Source organism: Stegodyphus dumicola, chromosome 8 (assembly GCF_044657685.1).
Source record: "Stegodyphus dumicola isolate Sdum_Otavi_A_Nest chromosome 8, ASM4465768v1".
NCBI classification, from domain to species: domain Eukaryota; kingdom Metazoa; phylum Arthropoda; class Arachnida; order Araneae; family Eresidae; genus Stegodyphus; species Stegodyphus dumicola.
In genome coordinates, this window is record NC_140775.1 from 167,576,008 (window position 1) to 167,602,831 (window position 26,824).

The window sequence follows — 26,824 nt, forward strand, 5'->3', positions numbered from 1 at the left end:
ATTAAACAATACGTATCTCTTTACTGAACTTGAAAATAATTTCAGATCATTGATCCATCATAAGAAACAAAGAATTTATCGAAGCTACTAATCGTTTTTAGATTCTTGGCAAAAACAAACAATATGGGATGTCCTTGCTAAGTTTTTACGGCACCTTTAGATATCGTAGATTATTTGTGTTTTATAAAGGAAGAAATACAAAGTGCTTCTGATGTCGTATTACAGTCGACCGAAAAAAATGAATTTTTTTATTACTAATAATGACATGAGCAGGACAGTGACTTAGAAAATACGGCGTTCGCAACGAATGAAAATACAGCGAAACTAAATAAATATCATTGAAGTCGAATATTCGTTTTATTGAAATTGTTCTTATGTAAAAATAAATGAGCTACGCGTTCTGCTGTATGTATCTTTCAGGATTTTTTGTGTTTCATTATAGAGAGCTGTTCTCAAAATTACAGATTAATAGGAATTCGTAAAATTGAAAGTTTTTCAGAATTTTCGTCGGATACCCGAGGAAGTATTGTATACATATGCCTTAGTATATTATATTTCCTCGGTTAATGTGTTTTTATATGCCGTGTTATTCTTTTTAGTTTACTAACCCAATTTTCTTTTGATATTATTATTTATATTCTGTGATGTCTTGAGGTTCGTAGAGAAGGGTTCTCACGGTCGTTTTTATAATTTCGTTATTTTTGCATTATGCTAATTTTTATGTTACTCAGTTCCCAGGCTTGGCTTTAAATGTGTTTTTTTCTGCTAGTTTTTTTTATTTATTTATTTATTTTTTGTTAAGCTGCTAAATTAATTTTAGTTTTACTTGGACACGGCCGGCTCGCTGGCTCGTGTCGTTTGTTGTTGGAAGGGATTCGCCCGCTTTTCTTCATAAGGTTCAACAAATCAGGCGGAAGGGCTGAGCCCGTATAAAACAAAAGAAAGCAAAACAAATCATATGTGTTAGCATTTGAAACTGCAGCAAGGTTCCAATTACAACAAAGGATCAATGGAATGTCCTTGTAAGTTTCCATTAATTTTGAACAGTTCAAATTCAGATTTAATTGTACATTCTGCAATTTAAGTGGAAGTAAAATATTTGCTAGACAAAAGATTTTCGATCACAACATATCTAACAAATTCGCAGAATAATGACTGAAAGCTAAATTGAATTCGGAATTCAACTTAGAAATTAGTGAAATCTAATTAAACGCCATTAGCAAAGTTCTGTTACGAACCTTGAGTGTAAGAGAAAGAATATTTCCCATTTCGTAATTCATATATTCTTTACGGACAGATGGATATTTAATATCCTAGAAACGCAAACAAGAATTGAGGCTTCTATGTCCGAAATATTCAGACTGCGTTCTGTATCTGTAGACACTTTCAAAACTCTCGTGTTATGTTCTATTTCGGAAAATTACTGCAAATGTAAAGGACAAATAACATACCTCCTGCAGCAGCGGCAGCAGCAGCGGCGGCGGCGGCGGCAGCAGCTTGTTGGTCTTGATCTTGTTGTCCTGCACCAGCTCCTGCTCCAGCAGCAGCAGCGCCCGCAGCACCAGCACCTTGTCCGTATCCTCCTCTACCTCCATAACCTTGGGCAGCAGCGGCAGCGGCAGCAGCGGCGGCGGCAGCAGCTCCCTGGTCTTGTCTTTGTTGCCCTGCACCAGCTCCGGCTCCAGCAGCAGCAGCAGCAGCACCCGCAGCACCAGCACCTTGTCCGTAACCACCTCTACCTCCATAACCTTGGGCAGCAGCGGCGGCAGCAGCAGCTGCGGCGGCAGCGGCAGCAGCTCCTTGGTCTTGTCCTTCTTGTCCTGCACCAGCTCCTGCAGCAGCAGCAGATGCGGCACCAGCTCCAGCTCCACGACCTCCGTATCCACCACCGTATCCTCTACCTCCATAACCTTGCGAAAATAGAAATGTTATGATTTAAATAAACACTCGGTATTTCGGTTACAATATATTACAACTAAATAGAAGAAGACAAGATTCTACACTTTTTAGTGATTCTTCAGAACATTGTCAAAATTCAGTACAGTTTTAGAAGCTAAAATTTGCTTCATACATCGGAGAAAATTGAGAAGTTTAGTAGCTTAAAATTTTTATGTTTGGCCAAGCAAACCACTCTTTTGAGTATAGCAGAGAATTCGTACCGCGTTTAAGAAGAAACTGTCTGATTTTTTAAAATATTACTCTCCGTTTAAAAGGCTGCAATAATTATTACATATTCGATATAAGTACTCTCGCTCCAATCCGTAAAGCGTCTGTAAATATTATCCGAGGTATGTAAATTTTTCTCTTAATGAGGTGCCGGGTGATACAGGATTAGATGATTAAAAAATAGATATGAAAATGTGTTGTCTACGTCTTCAGTTACCTAAACACATAATGTATCGAATGCATCTAATCTATGTGTTAACCATGGGAATTTCTAAAGTTAAGTAGTTATGATTTTACGAATAGTTAAAGGAGGACGTATAATTGGTATTAAACAATACGTATCTCTTTACTGAACTTGAAAATAATTTCAGATCATTGATCCATCATAAGAAACAAAGAATTTATCGAAGCTACTAATCGTTTTTAGATTCTTGGCAAAAACAAACAATATGGGATGTCCTTGCTAAGTTTTTACGGCACCTTTAGATATCGTAGATTATTTGTGTTTTATAAAGGAAGAAATACAAAGTGCTTCTGATGTCGTATTACAGTCGACCGAAAAAAATGAATTTTTTTATTACTAATAATGACATGAGCAGGACAGTGACTTAGAAAATACGGCGTTCGCAACGAATGAAAATACAGCGAAACTAAATAAATATCATTGAAGTCGAATATTCGTTTTATTGAAATTGTTCTTATGTAAAAATAAATGAGCTACGCGTTCTGCTGTATGTATCTTTCAGGATTTTTTGTGTTTCATTATAGAGAGCTGTTCTCAAAATTACAGATTAATAGGAATTCGTAAAATTGAAAGTTTTTCAGAATTTTCGTCGGATACCCGAGGAAGTATTGTATACATATGCCTTAGTATATTATATTTCCTCGGTTAATGTGTTTTTATATGCCGTGTTATTCTTTTTAGTTTACTAACCCAATTTTCTTTTGATATTATTATTTATATTCTGTGATGTCTTGAGGTTCGTAGAGAAGGGTTCTCACGGTCGTTTTTATAATTTCGTTATTTTTGCATTATGCTAATTTTTATGTTACTCAGTTCCCAGGCTTGGCTTTAAATGTGTTTTTTTCTGCTAGTTTTTTTTATTTATTTATTTATTTTTTGTTAAGCTGCTAAATTAATTTTAGTTTTACTTGGACACGGCCGGCTCGCTGGCTCGTGTCGTTTGTTGTTGGAAGGGATTCGCCCGCTTTTCTTCATAAGGTTCAACAAATCAGGCGGAAGGGCTGAGCCCGTATAAAACAAAAGAAAGCAAAACAAATCATATGTGTTAGCATTTGAAACTGCAGCAAGGTTCCAATTACAACAAAGGATCAATGGAATGTCCTTGTAAGTTTCCATTAATTTTGAACAGTTCAAATTCAGATTTAATTGTACATTCTGCAATTTAAGTGGAAGTAAAATATTTGCTAGACAAAAGATTTTCGATCACAACATATCTAACAAATTCGCAGAATAATGACTGAAAGTTAAATTGAATTCGGAATTCAACTTAGAAATTAGTGAAATCTAATTAAACGCCATTAGCAAAGTTCTGTTACGAACCTTGAGTGTAAGAGAAAGAATATTTCCCATTTCGTAATTCATATATTCTTTACGGACAGATGAATATTTAATATCCTAGAAACGCAAACAAGAATTGAGGCTTCTATGTCCGAAATATTCAGACTGCGTTCTGTATCTGTAGACACTTTCAAAACTCTCGTGTTATGTTCTCTTTCGGAAAATTACTGCAAATGTAAAGGACAAATAACATACCTCCTGCAGCAGCGGCAGCAGCAGCGGCGGCGGCGGCGGCAGCAGCTTGTTGGTCTTGATCTTGTTGTCCTGCACCAGCTTCTGCTCCAGCAGCACCAGCAGCGCCCGCAGCACCAGCACCTTGTCCGTATCCTCCTCTACCTCCATAACCTTGGGCAGCAGCGGCAGCAGCGGCGGCGGCAGCAGCTCCCTGGTCTTGTCTTTGTTGCCCTGCACCAGCTCCGGCTCCAGCAGCAGCAGCAGCAGCACCCGCAGCACCAGCACCTTGTCCGTAACCACCTCTACCTCCATAACCTTGGGCAGCAGCGGCGGCAGCAGCAGCTGCGGCGGCAGCGGCAGCAGCTCCTTGGTCTTGTCCTTCTTGTCCTGCACCAGCTCCTGCAGCAGCAGCAGATGCGGCACCAGCTCCAGCTCCACGACCTCTGTATCCACCACCGTATCCTCTACCTCCATAACCTTGCGAAAATAGAAATGTTATGATTTAAATAAACACTCGGTATTTCGGTTACAATATATTACAACTAAATAGAAGAAGACAAGATTCTACACTTTTTAGTGATTCTTCAGAACATTGTCAAAATTCAGTACAGTTTTAGAAGCTAAAATTTGCTTCATACATCGGAGAAAATTGAGAAGTTTAGTAGCTTAAAATTTTTATGTTTGGCCAAGCAAACCACTCTTTTGAGTATAGCAGAGAATTCGTACCGCGTTTAAGAAGAAACTGTCTGAATTTTAAAATATTACTCTCCGTTTAAAAGGCTGCAATAATTATTACATATTCGATATAAGTACTCTCGCTCCAATCCGTAAAGCGTCTGTAAATATTATCCGAGGTATGTAAATTTTTCTCTTAATGAGGTGCCTGGTGATACAGGATTAGATGATTAAAAAATAGATATGAAAATGTGTTGTCTACGTCTTCAGTTACCTAAACACATAATGTATCGAATGCATCTAATCTATGTGTTAACCATGGGAATTTCTAAAGTTAAGTAGTTATGATTTTACGAATAGTTAAAGGAGGACGTATAATTGGTATTAAACAATACGTATCTCTTTACTGAACTTGAAAATAATTTCAGATCATTGATCCATCATAAGAAACAAAGAATTTATCGAAGCTACTAATCGTTTTTAGATTCTTGGCAAAAACAAACAATATGGGATGTCCTTGCTAAGTTTTTACGGCACCTTTAGATATCGTAGATTATTTGTGTTTTATAAAGGAAGAAATACAAAGTGCTTCTGATGTCGTATTACAGTCGACCGAAAAAAATGAATTTTTTTATTACTAATAATGACATGAGCAGGACAGTGACTTAGAAAATACGGCGTTCGCAACGAATGAAAATACAGCGAAACTAAATAAATATCATTGAAGTCGAATATTCGTTTTATTGAAATTGTTCTTATGTAAAAATAAATGAGCTACGCGTTCTGCTGTATGTATCTTTCAGGATTTTTTGTGTTTCATTATAGAGTGCTGTTCTCAAAATTACAGATTAATAGGAATTCGTAAAATTGAAAGTTTTTCAGAATTTTCGTCGGATACCCGAGGAAGTATTGTATACATATGCCTTAGTATATTATATTTCCTCGGTTAATGTGTTTTTATATGCCGTGTTATTCTTTTTAGTTTACTAACCCAATTTTCTTTTGATATTATTATTTATATTCTGTGATGTCTTGAGGTTCGTAGAGAAGGGTTCTCACGGTCGTTTTTATAATTTCGTTATTTTTGCATTATGCTAATTTTTATGTTACTCAGTTCCCAGGCTTGGCTTTAAATGTGTTTTTTTCTGCTAGTTTTTTTTTTTATTTATTTATTTTTTGTTAAGCTGCTAAATTAATTTTAGTTTTACTTGGACACGGCCGGCTCGCTGGCTCGTGTCGTTTGTTGTTGGAAGGGATTCGCCCGCTTTTCTTCATAAGGTTCAACAAATCAGGCGGAAGGGCTGAGCCCGTATAAAACAAAACAAAGCAAAACAAATCATATGTGTTAGCATTTGAAACTGCAGCAAGGTTCCAATTACAACAAAGGATCAATGGAATGTCCTTGTAAGTTTCCATTAATTTTGAACAGTTCAAATTCAGATTTAATTGTACATTCTGCAATTTAAGTGGAAGTAAAATATTTGCTAGACAAAAGATTTTCGATCACAACATATCTAACAAATTCGCAGAATAATGACTGAAAGTTAAATTGAATTCGGAATTCAACTTAGAAATTAGTGAAATCTAATTAAACGCCATTAGCAAAGTTCTGTTACGAACCTAGAGTGTAAGAGAAAGAATATTTCCCATTTCGTAATTCATATATTCTTTACGGACAGATGAATATTTAATATCCTAGAAACGCAAACAAGAATTGAGGCTTCTATGTCCGAAATATTCAGACTGCGTTCTGTATCTGTAGACACTTTGAAAACTCTCGTGTTATGTTCTATTTCGGAAAATTACTGCAAATGTAAAGGACAAATAACATACCTCCTGCAGCAGCGGCAGCAGCAGCGGCGGCGGCAGCAGCTTGTTGGTCTTGATCTTGTTGTCCTGCACCAGCTCCTGCTCCAGCAGCAGCAGCAGCAGCGCCCGCAGCACCAGCACCTTGTCCGTATCCTCCTCTACCTCCATAACCTTGGGCAGCAGCGGCAGCGGCAGCAGCGGCGGCGGCAGCAGCTCCCTGGTCTTGTCTTTGTTGCCCTGCACCAGCTCCGGCTCCAGCAGCAGCAGCAGCAGCACCAGCACCTTGTCCGTAACCACCTCTACCTCCATAACCTTGGGCAGCAGCGGCGGCAGCAGCAGCTGCGGCGGCAGCGGCAGCAGCTCCTTGGTCTTGTCCTTGTTGTCCTGCACCAGCTCCTGCAGCAGCAGCAGATGCGGCACCAGCTCCAGCTCCACGACCTCCGTATCCACCACCGTATCCTCTACCTCCATAACCTTGCGAAAATAGAAATGTTATGATTTAAATAAACACTCGGTATTTCGGTTACAATATATTACAACTAAATAGAAGAAGACAAGATTCTACACTTTTTAGTGATTCTTCAGAACATTGTCAAAATTCAGTACAGTTTTAGAAGCTAAAATTTGCTTCATACATCGGAGAAAATTGAGAAGTTTAGTAGCTTAAAATTTTTATGTTTGGCCAAGCAAACCACTCTTTTGAGTATAGCAGAGAATTCGTACCGCGTTTAAGAAGAAACTGTCTGAATTTTAAAATATTACTCTCCGTTTAAAAGGCTGCAATAATTATTACATATTCGATATAAGTACTCTCGCTCCAATCCGTAAAGCGTCTGTAAATATTATCCGAGGTATGTAAATTTTTCTCTTAATGAGGTGTCTGGTGATACAGGATTAGATGATTAAAAAATAGATATGAAAATGTGTTGTCTACGTCTTCAGTTACCTAAACACATAATGTATCGAATGCATATAATCTATGTGTTAACCATGGGAATTTCTAAAGTTAAGTAGTTATGATTTTACGAATAGTTAAAGGAGGACGTATAATTGGTATTAAACAATACGTATCTCTTTACTGAACTTGAAAATAATTTCAGATCATTGATCCATCATAAGAAACAAAGAATTTATCGAAGCTACTAATCGTTTTTAGATTCTTGGCAAAAACAAACAATATGGGATGTCCTTGCTAAGTTTTTACGGCACCTTTAGATATCGTAGATTATTTGTGTTTTATAAAGGAAGAAATACAAAGTGCTTCTGATGTCGTATTACAGTCGACCGAAAAAAATGAATTTTTTTATTACTAATAATGACATGAGCAGGACAGTGACTTAGAAAATACGGCGTTCGCAACGAATGAAAATACAGCGAAACTAAATAAATATCATTGAAGTCGAATATTCGTTTTATTGAAATTGTTCTTATGTAAAAATAAATGAGCTACGCGTTCTGCTGTATGTATCTTTCAGGATTTTTTGTGTTTCATTATAGAGAGCTGTTCTCAAAATTACAGATTAATAGGAATTCGTAAAATTGAAAGTTTTTCAGAATTTTCGTCGGATACCCGAGGAAGTATTGTATACATATGCCTTAGTATATTATATTTCCTCGGTTAATGTGTTTTTATATGCCGTGTTATTCTTTTTAGTTTACTAACCCAATTTTCTTTTGATATTATTATTTATATTCTGTGATGTCTTGAGGTTCGTAGAGAAGGGTTCTCACGGTCGTTTTTATAATTTCGTTATTTTTGCATTATGCTAATTTTTATGTTACTCAGTTCCCAGGCTTGGCTTTAAATGTGTTTTTTCTGCTAGTTTTATTTATTTATTTATTTATTTTTTGTTAAGCTGCTAAATTAATTTTAGTTTTACTTGGACACGGCCGGCTCGCTGGCTCGTGTCGTTTGTTGTTGGAAGGGATTCGCCCGCTTTTCTTCATAAGGTTCAACAAATCAGGCGGAAGGGCTGAGCCCGTATAAAACAAAACAAAGCAAAACAAATCATATGTGTTAGCATTTGAAACTGCAGCAAGGTTCCAATTACAACAAAGGATCAATGGAATGTCCTTGTAAGTTTCCATTAATTTTGAACAGTTCAAATTCAGATTTAATTGTACATTCTGCAATTTAAGTGGAAGTAAAATATTTGCTAGACAAAAGATTTTCGATCACAACATATCTAACAAATTCGCAGAATAATGACTGAAAGTTAAATTGAATTCGGAATTCAACTTAGAAATTAGTGAAATCTAAATAAACGCCATTAGCAAAGTTCTGTTACGAACCTTGAGTGTAAGAGAAAGAATATTTCCCATTTCGTAATTCATATATTCTTTACGGACAGATGAATATTTAATATCCTAGAAACGCAAACAAGAATTGAGGCTTCTATGTCCGAAATATTCAGACTGCGTTCTGTATCTGTAGACACTTTCAAAACTCTCGTGTTATGTTCTATTTCGGAAAATTACTGCAAATGTAAAGGACAAATAACATACCTCCTGCAGCAGCGGCAGCAGCAGCGGCGGCGGCAGCAGCTTGTTGGTCTTGATCTTGTTGTCCTGCACCAGCTCCTGCTCCAGCAGCAGCAGCAGCAGCGCCCGCAGCACCAGCACCTTGTCCGTATCCTCCTCTACCTCCATAACCTTGCGCAGCAGCGGCAGCGGCAGCAGCGGCGGCGGCAGCAGCTCCCTGGTCTTGTCTTTGTTGCCCTGCACCAGCTCCGGCTCCAGCAGCAGCAGCAGCAGCACCCGCAGCACCAGCACCTTGTCCGTAACCACCTCTACCTCCATAACCTTGGGCAGCAGCGGCGGCAGCAGCAGCTGCGGCGGCAGCGGCAGCAGCTCCTTGGTCTTGTCCTTGTTGTCCTGCACCAGCTCCTGCAGCAGCAGCAGATGCGGCACCAGCTCCAGCTCCACGACCTCCGTATCCACCACCGTATCCTCTACCTCCATAACCTTGCGAAAATAGAAATGTTATGATTTAAATAAACACTCGGTATTTCGGTTACAATATATTACAACTAAATAGAAGAAGACAAGATTCTACACTTTTTAGTGATTCTTCAGAACATTGTCAAAATTCAGTACAGTTTTAGAAGCTAAAATTTGCTTCATACATCGGAGAAAATTGAGAAGTTTAGTAGCTTAAAATTTTTATGTTTGGCCAAGCAAACCACTCTTTTGAGTATAGCAGAGAATTCGTACCGCGTTTAAGAAGAAACTGTCTGAATTTTAAAATATTACTCTCCGTTTAAAAGGCTGCAATAATTATTACATATTCGATATAAGTACTCTCGCTCCAATCCGTAAAGCGTCTGTAAATATTATCCGAGGTATGTAAATTTTTCTCTTAATGAGGTGCCTGGTGATACAGGATTAGATGATTAAAAAATAGATATGAAAATGTGTTGTCTACGTCTTCAGTTACCTAAACACATAATGTATCGAATGCATCTAATCTATGTGTTAACCATGGGAATTTCTAAAGTTAAGTAGTTATGATTTTACGAATAGTTAAAGGAGGACGTATAATTGGTATTAAACAATACGTATCTCTTTACTGAACTTGAAAATAATTTCAGATCATTGATCCATCATAAGAAACAAAGAATTTATCGAAGCTACTAATCGTTTTTAGATTCTTGGCAAAAACAAACAATATGGGATGTCCTTGCTAAGTTTTTACGGCACCTTTAGATATCGTAGATTATTTGTGTTTTATAAAGGAAGAAATACAAAGTGCTCCTGATGTCGTATTACAGTCGACCGAAAAAAATGAATTTTTTTATTACTAATAATGACATGAGCAGGACAGTGACTTAGAAAATACGGCGTTCGCAACGAATGAAAATACAGCGAAACTAAATAAATATCATTGAAGTCGAATATTCGTTTTATTGAAATTGTTCTTATGTAAAAATAAATGAGCTACGCGTTCTGCTGTATGTATCTTTCAGGATTTTTTGTGTTTCATTATAGAGAGCTGTTCTCAAAATTACAGATTAATAGGAATTCGTAAAATTGACAGTTTTTCAGAATTTTCGTCGGATACCCGAGGAAGTATTGTATACATATGCCTTAGTATATTATATTTCCTCGGTTAATGTGTTTTTATATGCCGTGTTATTCTTTTTAGTTTACTAACCCAATTTTCTTTTGATATTATTATTTATATTCTGTGATGTCTTGAGGTTCGTAGAGAAGGGTTCTCACGGTCGTTTTTATAATTTCGTTATTTTTGCATTATGCTAATTTTTATGTTACTCAGTTCCCAGGCTTGGCTTTAAATGTGTTTTTTCTGCTAGTTTTATTTATTTATTTATTTATTTTTTGTTAAGCTGCTAAATTAATTTTAGTTTTACTTGGACACGGCCGGCTCGCTGGCTCGTGTCGTTTGTTGTTGGAAGGGATTCGCCCGCTTTTCTTCATAAGGTTCAACAAATCAGGCGGAAGGGCTGAGCCCGTATAAAACAAAACAAAGCAAAACAAATCATATGTGTTAGCATTTGAAACTGCAGCAAGGTTCCAATTACAACAAAGGATCAATGGAATGTCCTTGTAAGTTTCCATTAATTTTGAACAGTTCAAATTCAGATTTAATTGTACATTCTGCAATTTAAGTGGAAGTAAAATATTTGCTAGACAAAAGATTTTCGATCACAACATATCTAACAAATTCGCAGAATAATGACTGAAAGTTAAATTGAATTCGGAATTCAACTTAGAAATTAGTGAAATCTAAATAAACGCCATTAGCAAAGTTCTGTTACGAACCTTGAGTGTAAGAGAAAGAATATTTCCCATTTCGTAATTCATATATTCTTTACGGACAGATGAATATTTAATATCCTAGAAACGCAAACAAGAATTGAGGCTTCTATGTCCGAAATATTCAGACTGCGTTCTGTATCTGTAGACACTTTCAAAACTCTCGTGTTATGTTCTATTTCGGAAAATTACTGCAAATGTAAAGGAGAAATAACATACCTCCTGCAGCAGCGGCAGCAGCAGCGGCGGCGGCGGCGGCAGCAGCTTGTTGGTCTTGATCTTGTTGTCCTGCACCAGCTCCTGCTCCAGCAGCAGCAGCAGCAGCGCCCGCAGCACCAGCACCTTGTCCGTATCCTCCTCTACCTCCATAACCTTGGGCAGCAGCGGCAGCGGCAGCAGCGGCGGCGGCAGCAGCTCCCTGGTCTTGTCTTTGTTGCCCTGCACCAGCTCCGGCTCCAGCAGCAGCAGCAGCAGCACCCGCAGCACCAGCACCTTGTCCGTAACCACCTCTACCTCCATAACCTTGGGCAGCAGCGGCGGCAGCAGCAGCTGCGGCGGCAGCGGCAGCAGCTCCTTGGTATTGTCCTTGTTTTCCTGCACCAGCTCCTGCAGCAGCAGCAGATGCGGCACCAGCTCCAGCTCCACGACCTCCGTATCCACCACCGTATCCTCTACCTCCATAACCTTGCGAAAATAGAAATGTTATGATTTAAATAAACACTCGGTATTTCGGTTACAATATATTACAACTAAATAGAAGAAGACAAGATTCTACACTTTTTAGTGATTCTTCAGAACACTGTCAAAATTCAGTACAGTTTTAGAAGCTAAAATTTGCTTCATACATCGGAGAAAATTGAGAAGTTTAGTAGCTTAAAATTTTTATGTTTGGCCAAGCAAACCACTCTTTTGAGTATAGCAGAGAATTCGTACCGCGTTTAAGAAGAAACTGTCTGAATTTTAAAATATTACTCTCCGTTTAAAAGGCTGCAATAATTATTACATATTCGATATAAGTACTCTCGCTCCAATCCGTAAAGCGTCTGTAAATATTATCCGAGGTATGTAAATTTTTCTCTTAATGAGGTGCCTGGTGATACAGGATTAGATGATTAAAAAATAGATATGAAAATGTGTTGTCTACGTCTTCAGTTACCTAAACACATAATGTATCGAATGCATCTAATCTATGTGTTAACCATGGGAATTTCTAAAGTTAAGTAGTTATGATTTTACGAATAGTTAAAGGAGGACGTATAATTGGTATTAAACAATACGTATCTCTTTACTGAACTTGAAAATAATTTCAGATCATTGATCCATCATAAGAAACAAAGAATTTATCGAAGCTACTAATCGTTTTTAGATTCTTGGCAAAAACAAACAATATGGGATGTCCTTGCTAAGTTTTTACGGCACCTTTAGATATCGTAGATTATTTGTGTTTTATAAAGGAAGAAATACAAAGTGCTTCTGATGTCGTATTACAGTCGACCGAAAAAAATGAATTTTTTTATTACTAATAATGACATGAGCAGGACAGTGACTTAGAAAATACGGCGTTCGCAACGAATGAAAATACAGCGAAACTAAATAAATATCATTGAAGTCGAATATTCGTTTTATTGAAATTGTTCTTATGTAAAAATAAATGAGCTACGCGTTCTGCTGTATGTATCTTTCAGGATTTTTTGTGTTTCATTATAGAGAGCTGTTCTCAAAATTACAGATTAATAGGAATTCGTAAAATTGAAAGTTTTTCAGAATTTTCGTCGGATACCCGAGGAAGTATTCTATACATATGCCTTAGTATATTATATTTCCTCGGTTAATGTGTTTTTATATGCCGTGTTATTCTTTTTAGTTTACTAACCCAATTTTCTTTCGATATTATTATTTATATTCTGTGATGTCTTGAGGTTCGTAGAGAAGGGTTCTCACGGTCGTTTTTATAATTTCGTTATTTTTGCATTATGCTAATTTTTATGTTACTCAGTTCCCAGGCTTGGCTTTAAATGTGTTTTTTTCTGCTAGTTTTTTTTATTTATTTATTTATTTTTTGTTAAGCTGCTAAATTAATTTTAGTTTTACTTGGACACGGCCGGCTCGCTGGCTCGTGTCGTTTGTTGTTGGAAGGGATTCGCCCGCTTTTCTTCATAAGGTTCAACAAATCAGGCGGAAGGGCTGAGCCCGTATAAAACAAAACAAAGCAAAACAAATCATATGTGTTAGCATTTGAAACTGCAGCAAGGTTCCAATTACAACAAAGGATCAATGGAATGTCCTTGTAAGTTTCCATTAATTTTGAACAGTTCAAATTCAGATTTAATTGTACATTCTGCAATTTAAGTGGAAGTAAAATATTTGCTAGACAAAAGATTTTCGATCACAACATATCTAACAAATTCGCAGAATAATGACTGAAAGTTAAATTGAATTCGGAATTCAACTTAGAAATTAGTGAAATCTAAATAAACGCCATTAGCAAAGTTCTGTTACGAACCTTGAGTGTAAGAGAAAGAATATTTCCCATTTCGTAATTCATATATTCTTTACGGACAGATGAATATTTAATATCCTAGAAACGCAAACAAGAATTGAGGCTTCTATGTCCGAAATATTCAGACTGCGTTCTGTATCTGTAGACACTTTCAAAACTCTCGTGTTATGTTCTATTTCGGAAAATTACTGCAAATGTAAAGGAGAAATAACATACCTCCTGCAGCAGCGGCAGCAGCAGCGGCGGCAGCAGCTTGTTGGTCTTGATCTTGTTGTCCTGCACCAGCTCCTGCTCCAGCAGCAGCAGCAGCAGCGCCCGCAGCACCAGCACCTTGTCCGTATCCTCCTCTACCTCCATAACCTTGGGCAGCAGCGGCAGCGGCAGCAGCGGCGGCGGCAGCAGCTCCCTGGTCTTGTCTTTGTTGCCCTGCACCAGCTCCGGCTCCAGCAGCAGCAGCAGCAGCACCCGCAGCACCAGCACCTTGTCCGTAACCACCTCTACCTCCATAACCTTGGGCAGCAGCGGCGGCAGCAGCAGCTGCGGCGGCAGCGGCAGCAGCTCCTTGGTATTGTCCTTGTTTTCCTGCACCAGCTCCTGCAGCAGCAGCAGATGCGGCACCAGCTCCAGCTCCACGACCTCCGTATCCACCACCGTATCCTCTACCTCCATAACCTTGCGAAAATAGAAATGTTATGATTTAAATAAACACTCGGTATTTCGGTTACAATATATTACAACTAAATAGAAGAAGACAAGATTCTACACTTTTTAGTGATTCTTCAGAACACTGTCAAAATTCAGTACAGTTTTAGAAGCTAAAATTTGCTTCATACATCGGAGAAAATTGAGAAGTTTAGTAGCTTAAAATTTTTATGTTTGGCCAAGCAAACCACTCTTTTGAGTATAGCAGAGAATTCGTACCGCGTTTAAGAAGAAACTGTCTGAATTTTAAAATATTACTCTCCGTTTAAAAGGCTGCAATAATTATTACATATTCGATATAAGTACTCTCGCTCCAATCCGTAAAGCGTCTGTAAATATTATCCGAGGTATGTAAATTTTTCTCTTAATGAGGTGCCTGGTGATACAGGATTAGATGATTAAAAAATAGATATGAAAATGTGTTGTCTACGTCTTCAGTTACCTAAACACATAATGTATCGAATGCATCTAATCTATGTGTTAACCATGGGAATTTCTAAAGTTAAGTAGTTATGATTTTACGAATAGTTAAAGGAGGACGTATAATTGGTATTAAACAATACGTATCTCTTTACTGAACTTGAAAATAATTTCAGATCATTGATCCATCATAAGAAACAAAGAATTTATCGAAGCTACTAATCGTTTTTAGATTCTTGGCAAAAACAAACAATATGGGATGTCCTTGCTAAGTTTTTACGGCACCTTTAGATATCGTAGATTATTTGTGTTTTATAAAGGAAGAAATACAAAGTGCTTCTGATGTCGTATTACAGTCGACCGAAAAAAATGAATTTTTTTATTACTAATAATGACATGAGCAGGACAGTGACTTAGAAAATACGGCGTTCGCAACGAATGAAAATACAGCGAAACTAAATAAATATCATTGAAGTCGAATATTCGTTTTATTGAAATTGTTCTTATGTAAAAATAAATGAGCTACGCGTTCTGCTGTATGTATCTTTCAGGATTTTTTGTGTTTCATTATAGAGAGCTGTTCTCAAAATTACAGATTAATAGGAATTCGTAAAATTGAAAGTTTTTCAGAATTTTCGTCGGATACCCGAGGAAGTATTCTATACATATGCCTTAGTATATTATATTTCCTCGGTTAATGTGTTTTTATATGCCGTGTTATTCTTTTTAGTTTACTAACCCAATTTTCTTTCGATATTATTATTTATATTCTGTGATGTCTTGAGGTTCGTAGAGAAGGGTTCTCACGGTCGTTTTTATAATTTCGTTATTTTTGCATTATGCTAATTTTTATGTTACTCAGTTCCCAGGCTTGGCTTTAAATGTGTTTTTTTCTGCTAGTTTTTTTATTTATTTATTTATTTTTTGTTAAGCTGCTAAATTAATTTTAGTTTTACTTGGACACGGCCGGCTCGCTGGCTCGTGTCGTTTGTTGTTGGAAGGGATTCGCCCGCTTTTCTTCATAAGGTTCAACAAATCAGGCGGAAGGGCTGAGCCCGTATAAAACAAAAGAAAGCAAAACAAATCATATGTGTTAGCATTTGAAACTGCAGCAAGGTTCCAATTACAACAAAGGATCAATGGAATGTCCTTGTAAGTTTCCATTAATTTTGAACAGTTCAAATTCAGATTTAATTGTACATTCTGCAATTTAAGTGGAAGTAAAATATTTGCTAGACAAAAGATTTTCGATCACAACATATCTAACAAATTCGCAGAATAATGACTGAAAGTTAAATTGAATTCGGAATTCAACTTAGAAATTAGTGAAATCTAATTAAACGCCATTAGCAAAGTTCTGTTACGAACCTTGAGTGTAAGAGAAAGAATATTTCCCATTTCGTAATTCATATATTCTTTACGGACAGATGAATATTTAATATCCTAGAAACGCAAACAAGAATTGAGGCTTCTATGTCCGAAATATTCAGACTGCGTTCTGTATCTGTAGACACTTTCAAAACTCTCGTGTTATGTTCTATTTCGGAAAATTACTGCAAATGTAAAGGACAAATAACATACCTCCTGCAGCAGCGGCAGCAGCAGCGGCGGCGGCGGCGGCAGCAGCTTGTTGGTCTTGATCTTGTTGTCCTGCACCAGCTCCTGCTCCAGCAGCAGCAGCAGCAGCGCCCGCAGCACCAGCACCTTGTCCGTATCCTCCTCTACCTCCATAACCTTGGGCAGCAGCGGCAGCGGCAGCAGCGGCGGCGGCAGCAGCTCCCTGGTCTTGTCTTTGTTGCCCTGCACCAGCTCCGGCTCCAGCAGCAGCAGCACCCGCAGCACCAGCACCTTGTCCGTAACCACCTCTACCTCCATAACCTTGGGCAGCAGCGGCGGCAGCAGCAGCTGCGGCGGCAGCGGCAGCAGCTCCTTGGTCTTGTCCTTGTTGTCCTGCACCAGCTCCTGCAGCAGCAGCAGATGCGGCACCAGCTCCAGCTCCACGACCTCCGTATCCACCACCGTATCCTCTACCTCCATAACCTTGCGAAAATAGAAATGTTATGATTTAAATAAACACTCGGTATTTCGGTTACAATATATTACAACTAAATAGAAGAAGACAAGATTCTACACTTTTTAGTGATTCTTCAGAACATTGTCAAAATTCAGTACAGTTTTAGAAGCTAAAATTTGCTTCATACATCGGAGAAAATTGAGAAGTTTAGTAGCTTAAAATTTTTATGTTTGGCCAAGCAAACCACTCTTTTGAGTATAGCAGAGAATTCGTACCGCGTTTAAGAAGAAACTGTCTGAATTTTAAAATATTACTCTCCGTTTAAAAGGCTGCAATAATTATTACATATTCGATATAAGTACTCTCGCTCCAATCCGTAAAGCGTCTGTAAATATTATCCGAGGTATGTAAATTTTTCTCTTAATGAGGTGCCTGGTGATACAGGATTAGATGATTAAAAAATAGATATGAAAATGTGTTGTCTACGTCTTCAGTTACCTAAACACATAATGTATCGAATGCATCTAATCTATGTGTTAACCATGGGAATTTCTAAAGTTAAGTAGTTATGATTTTACGAATAGTTAAAGGAGGACGTATAATTGGTATTAAACAATACGTATCTCTTTACTGAACTTGAAAATAATTTCAGATCATTGATCCATCATAAGAAACAAAGAATTTATCGAAGCTACTAATCGTTTTTAGATTCTTGGCAAAAACAAACAATATGGGATGTCCTTGCTAAGTTTTTACGGCACCTTTAGATATCGTAGATTATTTGTGTTTTATAAAGGAAGAAATACAAAGTGCTTCTGATGTCGTATTACAGTCGACCGAAAAAAATGAATTTTTTTATTACTAATAATGACATGAGCAGGACAGTGACTTAGAAAATACGGCGTTCGCAACGAATGAAAATACAGCGAAACTAAATAAATATCATTGAAGTCGAATATTCGTTTTATTGAAATTGTTCTTATGTAAAAATAAATGAGCTACGCGTTCTGCTGTATGTATCTTTCAGGATTTTTTGTGTTTCATTATAGAGAGCTGTTCTCAAAATTACAGATTAATAGGAATTCGTAAAATTGAAAGTTTTTCAGAATTTTCGTCGGATACCCGAGGAAGTATTGTATACATATGCCTTAGTATATTATATTTCCTCGGTTAATGTGTTTTTATATGCCGTGTTATTCTTTTTAGTTTACTAACCCAATTTTCTTTTGATATTATTATTTATATTCTGTGATGTCTTGAGGTTCGTAGAGAAGGGTTCTCACGGTCGTTTTTATAATTTCGTTATTTTTGCATTATGCTAATTTTTATGTTACTCAGTTCCCAGGCTTGGCTTTAAATGTGTTTTTTTCTGCTAGTTTTATTTATTTATTTATTTATTTTTTGTTAAGCTGCTAAATTAATTTTAGTTTTACTTGGACACGGCCGGCTCGCTGGCTCGTGTCGTTTGTTGTTGGAAGGGATTCGCCCGCTTTTCTTCATAAGGTTCAACAAATCAGGCGGAAGGGCTGAGCCCGTATAAAACAAAACAAAGCAAAACAAATCATATGTGTTAGCATTTGAAACTGCAGCAAGGTTCCAATTACAACAAAGGATCAATGGAATGTCCTTGTAAGTTTCCATTAATTTTGAACAGTTCAAATTCAGATTTAATTGTACATTCTGCAATTTAAGTGGAAGTAAAATATTTGCTAGACAAAAGATTTTCGATCACAACATATCTAACAAATTCGCAGAATAATGACTGAAAGTTAAATTGAATTCGGAATTCAACTTAGAAATTAGTGAAATCTAATTAAACGCCATTAGCAAAGTTCTGTTACGAACCTTGAGTGTAAGAGAAAGAATATTTCCCATTTCGTAATTCATATATTCTTTACGGACAGATGAATATTTAATATCCTAGAAACGCAAACAAGAATTGAGGCTTCTATGTCCGAAATATTCAGACTGCGTTCTGTAACTGTAGACACTTTCAAAACTCTCGTGTTATGTTCTATTTCGGAAAATTACTGCAAATGTAAAGGACAAATAACATACCTCCTGCAGTAGCGGCAGCAGCAGCGGCGGCGGCGGCGGCAGCAGCTTGTTGGTCTTGATCTTGTTGTCCTGCACCAGCTCCTGCTCCAGCAGCAGCAGCAGCAGCGCCCGCAGCACCAGCACCTTGTCCGTATCCTCCTCTACCTCCATAACCTTGGGCAGCGGCAGCAGCGGCGGCGGCAGTAGCTCCCTGGTCTTGTCTTTGTTGCCCTGCACCAGCTCCGGCTCCAGCAGCAGCAGCAGCAGCACCCGCAGCACCAGCACCTTGTCCGTAACCACCTCTACCTCCATAACCTTGGGCAGCAGCGGCAGCAGCTCCTTGGTCTTGTCCTTGTTGTCCTGCACCAGCTCCTGCAGCAGCAGCAGATGCGGCACCAGCTCCAGCTCCACGACCTCCGTATCCACCACCGTATCCTCTACCTCCATAACCTTGCGAAAATAGAAATGTTATGATTTAAATAAACACTCGGTATTTCGGTTACAATATATTACAACTAAATAGAAGAAGACAAGATTCTACACTTTTTAGTGATTCTTCAGAACATTGTCAAAATTCAGTACAGTTTTAGAAGCTAAAATTTGCTTCATACATCGGAGAAAATTGAGAAGTTTAGTAGCTTAAAATTTTTATGTTTGGCCAAGCAAACCACTCTTTTGAGTATAGCAGAGAATTCGTACCGCGTTTAAGAAAAAACTGTCTGAATTTTAAAATATTACTCTCCGTTTAAAAGGCTGCAATAATTATTACATATTCGATATAAGTACTCTCGCTCCAATCCGTAAAGCGTCTGTAAATATTATCCGAGGTATGTAAATTTTTCTCTTAATGAGGTGCCTGGTGATACAGGATTAGATGATTAAAAAATAGATATGAAAATGTGTTGTCTACGTCTTCAGTTACCTAAACACATAATGTATCGAATGCATCTAATCTATGTGTTAACCATGGGAATTTCTAAAGTTAAGTAGTTATGATTTTACGAATAGTTAAAGGAGGACGTATAATTGGTATTAAACAATACGTATCTCTTTACTGAACTTGAAAATAATTTCAGATCATTGATCCATCATAAGAAACAAAGAATTTATCGAAGCTACTAATCGTTTTTAGATTCTTGGCAAAAACAAACAATATGGGATGTCCTTGCTAAGTTTTTACGGCACCTTTAGATATCGTAGATTATTTGTGTTTTATAAAGGAAGAAATACAAAGTGCTTCTGATGTCGTATTACAGTCGACCGAAAAAAATGAATTTTTTTATTACTAATAATGACATGAGCAGGACAGTGACTTAGAAAATACGGCGTTCGCAACGAATGAAAATACAGCGAAACTAAATAAATATCATTGAAGTCGAATATTCGTTTTATTGAAATTGTTCTTATGTAAAAATAAATGAGCTACGCGTTCTGCTGTATGTATCTTTCAGGATTTTTTGTGTTTCATTATAGAGAGCTGTTCTCAAAATTACAGATTAATAGGAATTCGTAAAATTGAAAGTTTTTCAGAATTTTCGTCGGATACCCGAGGAAGTATTGTATACATATGCCTTAGTATATTATATTTCCTCGGTTAATGTGTTTTTATATGCCGTGTTATTCTTTTTAGTTTACTAACCCAATTTTCTTTTGATATTATTATTTATATTCTGTGATGTCTTGAGGTTCGTAGAGAAGGGTTCTCACGGTCGTTTTTATAATTTCGTTATTTTTGCATTATGCTAATTTTTATGTTACTCAGTTTCCAGGCTTGGCTTTAAATGTGTTTTTTTCTGCTAGTTTTTTTATTTATTTATTTATTTTTTGTTAAGCTGCTAAATTAATTTTAGTTTTACTTGGACACGGCCGGCTCGCTGGCTCGTGTCGTTTGTTGTTGGAAGTGATTCGCCCGCTTTTCTTCATAAGGTTGAACAAATCAGGCGGAAGGGCTGAGCCCGTATAAAACAAAACAAAGCAAAACAAATCATATGTGTTAGCATTTGAAACTGCAGCAAGGTTCCAATTACAACAAAGGATCAATGGAATGTCCTTGTAAGTTTCCATTAATTTTGAACAGTTCAAATTCAGATTTAATTGTACATTCTGCAATTTAAGTGGAAGTAAAATATTTGCTAGACAAAAGATTTTCGATCACAACATATCTAACAAATTCGCAGAATAATGACTGAAAGTTAAATTGAATTCGGAATTCAACTTAGAAATTAGTGAAATCTAATTAAACGCCATTAGCAAAGTTCTGTTACGAACCTTGAGTGTAAGAGAAAGAATATTTCCCATTTCGTAATTCATATATTCTTTACGGACAGATGAATATTTAATATCCTAGAAACGCAAACAAGAATTGAGGCTTCTATGTCCGAAATATTCAGACTGCGTTCTGTATCTGTAGACACTTTCAAAACTCTCGTGTTATGTTCTATTTCGGAAAATTACTGCAAATGTAAAGGACAAATAACATACCTCCTGCAGCAGCGGCAGCAGCAGCGGCGGCGGCAGCAGCTTGTTGGTCTTGATCTTGTTGTCCTGCACCAGCTCCTGCTCCAGCAGCAGCAGCAGCAGCGCCCGCAGCACCAGCACCTTGTCCGTATCCTCCTCTACCTCCATAACCTTGGGCAGCAGCGGCAGCGGCAGCAGCGGCGGCGGCAGCAGCTCCCTGGTCTTGTCTTTGTTGCCCTGCACCAGCTCCGGCTCCAGCAGCAGCAGCAGCAGCACCAGCACCTTGTCCGTAACCACCTCTACCTCCATAACCTTGGGCAGCAGCGGCGGCAGCAGCAGCTGCGGCGGCAGCGGCAGCAGCTCCTTGGTCTTGTCCTTGTTGTCCTGCACCAGCTCCTGCAGCAGCAGCAGATGCGGCACCAGCTCCAGCTCCACGACCTCCGTATCCACCACCGTATCCTCTACCTCCATAACCTTGCGAAAATAGAAATGTTATAATTTAAATAAACACTCGGTATTTCGGTTACAATATATTACAACTAAATAGAAGAAGACAAGATTCTACACTTTTTAGTGATTCTTCAGAACATTGTCAAAATTCAGTACAGTTTTAGAAGCTAAAATTTGCTTCATACATCGGAGAAAATTGAGAAGTTTAGTAGCTTAAAATTTTTATGTTTGGCCAAGCAAACCACTCTTTTGAGTATAGCAGAGAATTCGTACCGCGTTTAAGAAGAAACTGTCTGAATTTTAAAATATTACTCTCCGTTTAAAAGGCTGCAATAATTATTACATATTCGATATAAGTACTCTCGCTCCAATCCGTAAAGCGTCTGTAAATATTATCCGAGGTATGTAAATTTTTCTCTTAATGAGGTGCCTGGTGATACAGGATTAGATGATTAAATAATAGATATGAAAATGTGTTGTCTACGTCTTCAGTTACCTAAACACATAATGTATCGAATGCATCTAATCTATGTGTTAACCATGGGAATTTCTAAAGTTAAGTAGTTATGATTTTACGAATAGTTAAAGGAGGACGTATAATTGGTATTAAACAATACGTATCTCTTTACTGAACTTGAAAATAATTTCAGATCATTGATCCATCATAAGAAACAAAGAATTTATCGAAGCTACTAATCGTTTTTAGATTCTTGGCAAAAACAAACAATATGGGATGTCCTTGCTAAGTTTTTACGGCACCTTTAGATATCGTAGATTATTCGTGTTTTATAAAGGAAGAAATACAAAGTGCTTCTGATGTCGTATTACAGTCGACCGAAAAAAATGAATTTTTTTATTACTAATAATGACATGAGCAGGACAGTGACTTAGAAAATACGGCGTTCGCAACGAATGAAAATACAGCGAAACTAAATAAATATCATTGAAGTCGAATATTCGTTTTATTGAAATTGTTCTTATGTAAAAATAAATGAGCTACGCGTTCTGCTGTATGTATCTTTCAGGATTTTTTGTGTTTCATTATAGAGAGCTGTTCTCAAAATTACAGATTAATAGGAATTCGTAAAATTGAAAGTTTTTCAGAATTTTCGTCGGATACCCGAGGAAGTATTGTATACATATGCCTTAGTATATTATATTTCCTTGGTTAATGTGTTTTTATATGCCGTGTTATTCTTTTTAGTTTACTAACCCAATTTTCTTTTGATATTATTATTTATATTCTGTGATGTCTTGAGGTTCGTAGAGAAGGGTTCTTACGGTCGTTTTTATAATTTCGTTATTTTTGCATTATGCTAATTTTTATGTTACTCAGTTCCCAGGCTTGGCTTTAAATGTGTTTTTTTCTGCTAGTTTTTTTTATTTATTTATTTATTTTTTGTTAAGCTGCTAAATTAATTTTAGTTTTACTTGGACACGGCCGGCTCGCTGGCTCGTGTCGTTTGTTGTTGGAAGGGATTCGCCCGCTTTTCTTCATAAGGTTCAACAAATCAGGCGGAAGGGCTGAGCCCGTATAAAACAAAACAAAGCAAAACAAATCATATGTGTTAGCATTTGAAACTGCAGCAAGGTTCCAATTACAACAAAGGATCAATGGAATGTCCTTGTAAGTTTCCATTAATTTTGAACAGTTCAAATTCAGATTTAATTGTACATTCTGCAATTTAAGTGGAAGTAAAATATTTGCTAGACAAAAGATTTTCGATCACAACATATCTAACAAATTCGCAGAATAATGACTGAAAGTTAAATTGAATTCGGAATTCAACTTAGAAATTAGTGAAATCTAATTAAACGCCATTAGCAAAGTTCTGTTACGAACCTTGAGTGTAAGAGAAAGAATATTTCCCATTTCGTAATTCATATATTCTTTACGGACAGATGAATATTTAATATCCTAGAAACGCAAACAAGAATTGAGGCTTCTATGTCCGAAATATTCAGACTGCGTTCTGTATCTGTAGACACTTTCAAAACTCTCGTGTTATGTTCTATTTCGGAAAATTACTGCAAATGTAAAGGACAAATAACATACCTCCTGCAGCAGCGGCAGCAGCAGCGGCGGCGGCGGCGGCAGCAGCTTGTTGGTCTTGATCTTGTTGTCCTGCACCAGCTCCTGCTCCAGCAGCAGCAGCAGCAGCGCCCGCAGCACCAGCACCTTGTCCGTATCCTCCTCTACCTCCATAACCTTGGGCAGCAGCGGCAGCGGCAGCAGCGGCGGCGGCAGCAGCTCCCTGGTCTTGTCTTTGTTGCCCTGCACCAGCTCCGGCTCCAGCAGCAGCAGCAGCAGCACCCGCAGCACCAGCACCTTGTTGGTAACCACCTCTACCTCCATAACCTTGGGCAGCAGCGGCGGCAGCAGCAGCTGCGGCGGCAGCGGCAGCAGCTCCTTGGTCTTGTCCTTGTTGTCCTGCACCAGCTCCTGCAGCAGCAGCAGATGCGGCACCAGCTCCAGCTCCACGACCTCCGTATCCACCACCGTATCCTCTACCTCCATAACCTTGCGAAAATAGAAATGTTATGATTTAAATAAACACTCGGTATTTCGGTTACAATATATTACAACTAAATAGAAGAAGACAAGATTCTACACTTTTTAGTGATTCTTCAGAACATTGTCAAAATTCAGTACAGTTTTAGAAGCTAAAATTTGCTTCATACATCGGAGAAAATTGAGAAGTTTAGTAGCTTAAAATTTTTATGTTTGGCCAAGCAAACCACTCTTTTGAGTATAGCAGAGAATTCGTACCGCGTTTAAGAAGAAATTGTCTGAATTTTAAAATATTACTCTCCGTTTAAAAGGCTGCAATAATTATTACATATTCGATATAAGTACTCTCGCTCCAATCCGTAAAGCGTCTGTAAATATTATCCGAGGTATGTAAATTTTTCTCTTAATGAGGTGCCTGGTGATACAGGATTAGATGATTAAAAAATAGATATGAAAATGTGTTTTCTACGTCTTCAGTTACCTAAACACATAATGTATCGAATGCATCTAATCTATGTGTTAACCATGGGAATTTCTAAAGTTAAGTAGTTATGATTTTACGAATAGTTAAAGGAGGACGTATAATTGGTATCAGACAATACGTATCTCTTTACAGAACTTGAAAATAATTTCAGATCATTGATCCATCATAAGAAACAAAGAATTTATCGAAGCTACTAATCGTTTTTAGATTCTTGGCAAAAACAAACAATATGGGATGTCCTTGCTAAGTTTTTACGGCACCTTTAGATATCGTAGATTATTTGTGTTTTATAAAGGAAGAAATACAAAGTGCTTCTGATGTCGTATTACAGTCGACCGAAAAAAATGAATTTTTTTATTACTAATAATGACATGAGCAGGACAGTGACTTAGAAAATACGGCGTTCGCAACGAATGAAAATACAGCGAAACTAAATAAATATCATTGAAGTCGAATATTCGTTTTATTGAAATTGTTCTTATGTAAAAATAAATGAGCTACGCGTTCTGCTGTATGTATCTTTCAGGATTTTTTGTGTTTCATTATAGAGTGCTGTTCTCAAAATTACAGATTAATAGGAATTCGTAAAATTGAAAGTTTTTCAGAATTTTCGTCGGATACCCGAGGAAGTATTGTATACATATGCCTTAGTATATTATATTTCCTCGGTTAATGTGTTTTTATATGCCGTGTTATTCTTTTTAGTTTACTAACCCAATTTTCTTTTGATATTATTATTTATATTCTGTGATGTCTTGAGGTTCGTAGAGAAGGGTTCTCACGGTCGTTTTTATAATTTCGTTATTTTTGCATTATGCTAATTTTTATGTTACTCAGTTCCCAGGCTTGGCTTTAAATGTGTTTTTTTCTGCTAGTTTTTTTTTATTTATTTATTTTTTGTTAAGCTGCTAAATTAATTTTAGTTTTACTTGGACACGGCCGGCTCGCTGGCTCGTGTCGTTTGTTGTTGGAAGGGATTCGCCCGCTTTTCTTCATAAGGTTCAACAAATCAGGCGGAAGGGCTGAGCCCGTATAAAACAAAACAAAGCAAAACAAATCATATGTGTTAGCATTTGAAACTGCAGCAAGGTTCCAATTACAACAAAGGATCAATGGAATGTCCTTGTAAGTTTCCATTAATTTTGAACAGTTCAAATTCAGATTTAATTGTACATTCTGCAATTTAAGTGGAAGTAAAATATTTGCTAGACAAAAGATTTTCGATCACAACATATCTAACAAATTCGCAGAATAATGACTGAAAGTTAAATTGAATTCGGAATTCAACTTAGAAATTAGTGAAATCTAATTAAACGCCATTAGCAAAGTTCTGTTACGAACCTTGAGTGTAAGAGAAAGAATATTTCCCATTTCGTAATTCATATATTCTTTACGGACAGATGAATATTTAATATCCTAGAAACGCAAACAAGAATTGAGGCTTCTATGTCCGAAATATTCAGACTGCGTTCTGTATCTGTAGACACTTTCAAAACTCTCGTGTTATGTTCTATTTCGGAAAATTACTGCAAATGTAAAGGACAAATAACATACCTCCTGCAGCAGCGGCAGCAGCAGCGGCGGCGGCAGCAGCTTGTTGGTCTTGATCTTGTTGTCCTGCACCAGCTCCTGCTCCAGCAGCAGCAGCAGCAGCGCCCGCAGCACCAGCACCTTGTCCGTATCCTCCTCTACCTCCATAACCTTGGGCAACAGCGGCAGCGGCAGCAGCGGCGGCGGCAGCAGCTCCCTGGTCTTGTCTTTGTTGCCCTGCACCAGCTCCGGCTCCAGCAGCAGCACCGGCAGCACCAGCACCTTGTTCGTAACCACCTCTACCTCCATAACCTTGGGCAGCAGCGGCGGCAGCAGCAGCTGCGGCGGCAGCGGCAGCAGCTCCTTGGTCTTGTCCTTGTTGTCCTGCACCAGCTCCTGCAGCAGCAGCAGATGCGGCACCAGCTCCAGCTCCACGACCTCCGTATCCACCACCGTATCCTCTACCTCCATAACCTTGCGAAAATAGAAATGTTATGATTTAAATAAACACTCGGTATTTCGGTTACAATATATTA

General features: G+C 37.7%; 1 protein-coding gene across 1 annotated transcript in view; it reads right to left on the reverse strand.

Moving 5' to 3' along the window:
- LOC118205237 (uncharacterized) overlaps positions 1–26,824 on the reverse strand; it is a 79,509-nt gene that overhangs the window by 14,546 nt on the left and 38,139 nt on the right. The window contains exons 14-23 of the mRNA XM_085823049.1: positions 26,532–26,762; positions 26,313–26,459; positions 24,044–24,283; positions 23,819–23,971; positions 21,337–21,786; positions 18,877–19,305; positions 16,386–16,844; positions 13,899–14,354; positions 3,944–4,399; positions 1,452–1,910 (exon numbers count right to left, since the gene is read on the reverse strand). Coding sequence (XP_085679175.1) covers positions 1,452–1,910; positions 3,944–4,399; positions 13,899–14,354; positions 16,386–16,844; positions 18,877–19,305; positions 21,337–21,786; positions 23,819–23,971; positions 24,044–24,283; positions 26,313–26,459; positions 26,532–26,762 — 3,480 coding nt within the window. The remainder of the gene's footprint in view (positions 1–1,451; positions 1,911–3,943; positions 4,400–13,898; positions 14,355–16,385; positions 16,845–18,876; positions 19,306–21,336; positions 21,787–23,818; positions 23,972–24,043; positions 24,284–26,312; positions 26,460–26,531; positions 26,763–26,824) is intronic.